The following is a 6,141-nucleotide window of genomic DNA, read 5'->3' on the forward strand; positions in this document are numbered from 1 at the left end:
TGAATTTTATACTTATTGATAAATGAGCTCCAATCATGCGAGCAGGGATTTGACTGTATGAATGTGTCAAATGATACTTAAAACTGTGCAATCCTCAGTTCCTCATCAGTCATGATCACTGACAGAACAGCTTATCATTTCCGTTTCACGTTTAATGTTGTTGAAGAAACATTTATGCACAGTCCACAAAGCAAGGTTCTTATGTGTTTGTGTTTTTATATTGTGTGTATATAAAATATGGGACAAAGCACGTCATGGTGTTGTGACGAAAAATGAATCCTGTCAAACTATGACTCATCCATTTACCAATCCACACAATACACTGCAGACGCGCAGAAATGTCCATTCTCTGAATAATTGATTGTTCCTCAAACATAAGTCTGTTTGCACACACAGAGCTACTAAAATGAGCCGTTCTGAGAAACAGCCACTCAGAGCAAAGCTGAACATTATTATTCATGACCCTTTCAAATAAGGTAATAATAGACAGATTCATTCTGGGGACAAATCCTATATAGGGTTGTGAATGGACATGTAAAACTATCTCTGAATCATTTTTTGCCACATACCTTCTATGTAGATATCCAAAAACAATGTAACATATTGTGTTAATGCATTCTTTGGCACCTTTAAATTCTTTAAATATGTCTTCTTTTATTGCACTTCCAATGACTGGACAAACAAAGATTTGATACACATCCATTTTTTGGCACCACTGGCACTACAGTACCATTATAAAGAAATTACATTAGAGTTCTTCCAAGAATACTAAATTGACATAAATTGAGCATGCATGAAATATCAGACATTTCATACATAAGTTGTATTAATACATCGGTGAGCAGTATTGTATCCCGATTTGTCTGCATATGAAGAGTTTCGTTGCAAAACGAGATAAATCCATTTTTTTACATTTTTGTCAAAACATGTTTATTATTATGTTATCATGTTATTATTTTGTTTTATGGTGCTACTTAGCTGTATTTTTTAAGTTATGAAGGTTTAAATCAAAACAAACCAACTGCAGTTGCATTGAAATTAATTGGAATGCACAACCAAAAAACGAGATTTCTGAACAATTAAAAAAACGGTGGTTATCTCGTTTTGCAACGAAACTCTTCATATTATCCCTCAAGCAACGACACACAAAAAAACAGTAAAATTACAAATTCTGAAATAAAAGTAGAAGATATGTTAGATATGTATTATATCTTTATAGCAGTAAATATAATTAAATGTAATTTAATTTAATTTAATTAAAACTACCACCCATTAAACAGCTTTAATGAGTGTCAAGTGTTTCATAACTGACTCATGTGCCTTCACTACACATGCCAATGTCAACTTGTAATACTAAAGTTATAAGTACTATACAGGCATCAAACCAAAATTCAAAGGCCACGTAAATATAACACCACAATACAATATTTTCTATTGCTTATACTTGATTCTCCTCAAGATGTTTTCGGACTACATTCCCAGTGTTCAACGAATTGACGGTCACCACTGTACTATTTGAGGTAGGCATTGAGGTATTGATAACTCCATTATTCACTACAGATTCCCCACTATCTTGAGTTTTAAAATATACCACATAGAAAATAGGTAAGACAATGCCAATTAATAACATGGCAACCACAGCATTCCACCACTGAATTCCCCAATCTGCACCGTAGCTGCGCAAGCCCCGATTTCTCCATCCCCATTGTCTGGATCCCCCGGAAGTGCTAGAAAATACCTCTTCCTTGGGGTCTGTGCTTTGAATAAGACGTTCAATGTCACTGTCCACTTCTTTAAGAAAGGTGGTGTATTCCTGCACCAGAGGTCTGCCCGATATGCTTGTTTCAGCACCGTTCGCCTGCTGATTTGGTGATACTGCACCGTTAGAAGGTCTCTGCTGAGGTTTCCTGAGCTCGGAGTTGAACTCTGTTAACAACCCGTGCTTCTTTACAGGGATTTTAATAGACTTGAGTGCATACATGTCCTGCTCTTGAATAAAGTTGTTCACTCTCTTTATGTCAGCCACCTGAAAACAGTAGAATAGGGTTATAATAAGTGTGCAATCCCACATACACAAATCTAAAAAAAAATGAAAAGAATTGGTTATCTTTAAAATAAAATGAAACTGATTTAAAATACCACACAGTATAAGATACCTTGCATCCATATTGCAGGGCGAGTTTGTAGAGACTGTCCTCATGAGAGATGTCTCTTTCCAGCAAGAGCATTTCCACTCTTTCTCTCTCCCGCGAGGATGACTCTCTGCTCTTCGGCCGGAGCTCCATTACATTGAGTTCTTCATCTTCAGAGGGATCGTCCAGTTCTTCTTGTCTATGTCTGAACATGTATACCTGGCCATCTGCACTGGCATGGACATCCACTGGAGCCTGAAAGGCTTGTGGCAGAAGATCTCCACGCCTCATCATTGCGACTACACAGGTTTCTATGAAAATAAATATGGTCCTACTATTTAAAAACAGAAACACAACTTTTGCAGAGAAACAGAGCAGTCTATAATCTCGTTGTAATGTAAACTTAAAATGAATCTTAATCTATGACATTAATAAGGTATTTCTAAAAGATTGCCTTGTGGTTATCATGGATTTCATCATGTTTTTGCACACAAAAGTGTTCTCGTCGCTTCATAATATTATTATTGAACTTTTGTTGGAGCATGGACCGTTTTTGGCGATGTCTGAGGAAAAAAATTGTGAAACTGATTTTCATCAAAAATATCTAAAAATGTGTATAAAGACAATCGGTTTAGAACAAAACAGGAGTAAGTGATTTATGATAAAATTATACTTTTGGGGTGAACTATTCCTTTAAATGTTTAAATGGTAAAAATTTACAATAATGCTGTATTTATTAACATTAATAAATACATAAGCCAACAACGAACAAAATAGTTACATGCAATTGTTCATGTTAGTTAAAAAGTTACAACTTAAAAGTAACAACTTAGATTTTAAAGGACAATTTCGATATTTTACATTTAAAGCCCTTTTTTCAGAGTGTTTATGATAAAATAGAACGGTTTTGACTGAAATTTGGACATATGATGTTGGCCCGAGAATTTTCGGGTGTTTGTTGTATTACCCCCCACCTCTACAATGGGTGTATAGGTGCACTGGAACAATCCTTCCTAAAATGCATCGTAAACAATCTGAAAACAGGGCTTTAAGGGTAAAATACCGTACTTGTCCTTTAATAATGAATTGGTTGTGCTGAAATTAACATAAACTAATATTAATAAATGCTACAGAATTGTTTATTGTTAGTTCATGTTTTTGAATGCATTAACTAATGTTTACAAAAACCTTATTGTAAAGTTTAAATGTATTGAAGTGTTGTGTATTAGTTTTACTTTGTTAATATAGTAATTCTTTAATATACACCGCGTTCAAAATTATTATGCACATGCCATTTTTGTTTATTTTCCCAATACAGTCAGTAAGTTTAAAAATTTTATTTTACCCTCATCACTTATATGACAGTGTGTGAATGTTATTCTATTTAAATTAAATAAATATGTCAAAAGATACTTTAATACTTTGAAAAATATGCTAAATGTGCTGTTCCAAATTATTATGCAGAATGCACTTTAACGAAATGTATAATGTTATAATGGGTTATAATGATCCAAAAACAGATATCTGTCAAATGTGTTGCTTTGACACAAAACAAACTTTGTCCAAAAAACAAACACAATGTAAAAGAAATAATGTATTTACACAAGTTAGTTACATAATAATATATGATCATATCTTTTACACGACTTTAACTCTCTCATTCATTAAACTGTACGTATACAAGTATAAGTTTTATCTTAATTTCACTTGAAGACGCTAGTATTCCATCCCTAAGTTGATGTTTCGAATTATAGTGCCGTCCTCCTCACAGATCTTTCATATAATGATGCTCCACAGGCTCTTAAATAGGACTAAGATCAGTGGATGATGGTGGTGGTAATACCTTGATTTTTTTCTTATTTTATGCCCATATTAATTAAAATAGTCAGTGATGCTTTTTGCAGCATGGAATGGTGTATTATCCTCCATAAAAGTACATTTATTTATATCCCATTGTGAAAAAACATCTTTTTAGGAACTCTACATATCTTCTAGATCCCCTTTTCACCATCTTACTTCCCAATATTTCAGCCCAAATCATTACTCTGCCACCTCACCCTAATGTTACAGTCTTGTTTGAACATAGTGGCTATACACCAACAACCCAGAATGACATTAATCTACATTATTCAGTGTATTATGGCACGTCAATGAATAAAACTGTGTGAAAATAGTTTTCTTGTATTCTGAGCTCACTGCAAATGTTCCACTTTTTGCAAGTTTTGGTTTTGGGGAGGGGTAGAAATACAGCTTTATGCACTAAAGAATCCCATATTGAGCAGTTCTTGGGATATCAGAGACACCAGCAGGTTTAAATACATGTTTGCTTCTTAACAGTGGTTTTTATTGCCGCCTTTTCCTAATATTTTCCTAAAAAAGATTTTAAAAAGCCTTTTTTTAAGTCTAATCTTTCTGTACTGTGAATCACTTATAAATCTTATAACAGTTTAATAATTTCTGTTTAGATCCATCAAATATAAATTGTAGTAATTTGCTTTTTTTAGATAATGCACAATTTTTCATACCCATATTGTAGGAGAACATAACTTTCATAATAATTTGGAACAGCATATTTTTTTTAACATTTTAATTAACATCCACATTGTCATATAAGTGAGAGTAAAATAAAAATTAAAATAAATAAAAAACGTACTGACTGTATTGGAAAAATAAACAAAAATGGGATTTGCATAATAATTTGGAACCCGGTGTAAGTTTAACTTAGATGTTTAGGCACGTGCATTCAAGTTACTTTTGTATATTGTATTAACCCCTTGCCCCTTGTTTGGATTAATAAGGTTGTAAAGTAAAGTAAACTAAACTAAAGTTCAATTCTGAGCTGTTAAGAGCATATATTGCAGAAGACAAACAATACAACGCATCACCGATGTGTGTACATTGGTTAGTGACGTTGTGCCTCGTCAGTGTTCTAGTTCATAAAAGTCAGAGACGATTATCTGTCGCCGAGCGGGACAGCACACATAACCGTTACACAAACTGACATTTACTGACTTCAGATTCATAAATAAATAAATATCTTCCCGACAAATTTTAGACAACAAACTAGCAAGCCACAATTTCTTAAGTGTTTAAAGTTACGGTGGCGAAAGTCGATTAACGTTACTTGTTAAGTAAGTCTGTAAGTTACAGTGTCAACTGGTTACGTTATTTAAAGCTTTGGCTTTCAAAAATATAACTAATTATTGATTCGAATCTGAATTCAACTCACCTTTCTAAACAAAAACATTGCGCTGACAAAAATATATCCAAGTGTCCCTGAAACTTCATACAGCATCTAAACTTGCTAGTCATGAGACACTGTAGATTGACAGAGAATCCAGCCAATCGGTTTATTGACAAGGCGGTTCTTCTGTAACAACTCTGATCGACCTCATGTGGCGCTGCGCAGACCGTTCGACTTATGACAAAACAGTACCGCGAGAGCGACTCGAAAGCACAGCATCTCGCGGTACTCAAGTGTCATAGAATGATCTTTCTGCGCAGCACCGCATGAAGATCAACTCACCTATTGATATCTAGGCCTTTATAGTAACTCTCGAAAAGCTAACGTGCATGATGTTTTGTATGTATGTTATATACAATCAGTTTATTTCGCAACGACAAAATCTGGAGTCAAGTGAGCAATTATAATGGTGTAATGTCACGAAAGATTACCCGTGGCTTATGACTGCTATACAGCTTTTCCCAACAAGTGTGGTTGAAGATACAGTACGGGCGTCGCGACGTGTCACGGCAGGAGGAGTGTAGGTGAGGCTATGAGGCTAACCGTTTTGTTTTAGGTGTGAAGCAGAAAAGCATAATCAATTTTTTTAATCTTCATTTTTTTTACCAGTTAAGCTACTAATATATTTTAAAACATTATAATGGAATTTATTTATGTATATAATAAACCTATATTTCATCATATACCGATATTAATCTGTTATTGGTCTAAATAAATAGTAACTTACTGCTAAATATGATTATTTCATTTATCTCCGTTAAATTC

The 6,141-nt window shown here is 34.0% G+C and overlaps 1 protein-coding gene across 1 annotated transcript; it reads right to left on the reverse strand.

Moving 5' to 3' along the window:
• Window positions 1-634: 634 nt before the first annotated feature.
• On the reverse strand, window positions 635-5,519 carry lysmd4 (LysM, putative peptidoglycan-binding, domain containing 4). The gene is made up of 3 exons (XM_055173684.2): window positions 5,362-5,519; window positions 2,157-2,443; window positions 635-2,026 (listed from the first exon to the last, which is right to left on the reverse strand). Exons 2-3 carry the CDS (start codon window positions 2,424-2,426, stop codon window positions 1,439-1,441), a joined length of 858 nt encoding a protein of 285 aa, XP_055029659.2. The 5' UTR covers window positions 2,427-2,443; window positions 5,362-5,519; the 3' UTR covers window positions 635-1,438.
• Between the last annotated feature and the right edge of the window lie 622 nt (window positions 5,520-6,141).

This window comes from Misgurnus anguillicaudatus, chromosome 15 (assembly GCF_027580225.2).
Source record: "Misgurnus anguillicaudatus chromosome 15, ASM2758022v2, whole genome shotgun sequence".
NCBI classification, from domain to species: domain Eukaryota; kingdom Metazoa; phylum Chordata; class Actinopteri; order Cypriniformes; family Cobitidae; genus Misgurnus; species Misgurnus anguillicaudatus.

Bases quoted from the DNA above. Each gene is read 5' to 3' on its own strand.
- lysmd4 (XM_055173684.2), bottom strand. From the start codon at position 2,426: ATGATGAGGCGTGGAGATCTTCTGCCACAAGCCTTTCAGGCTCCAGTG. The intron at 2,027-2,156 runs GTATCTTATACT...TACTGTTTTCAG, and splicing joins CCCTGCAATATGGATGCAAG to GTGGCTGACATAAAGAGAGT.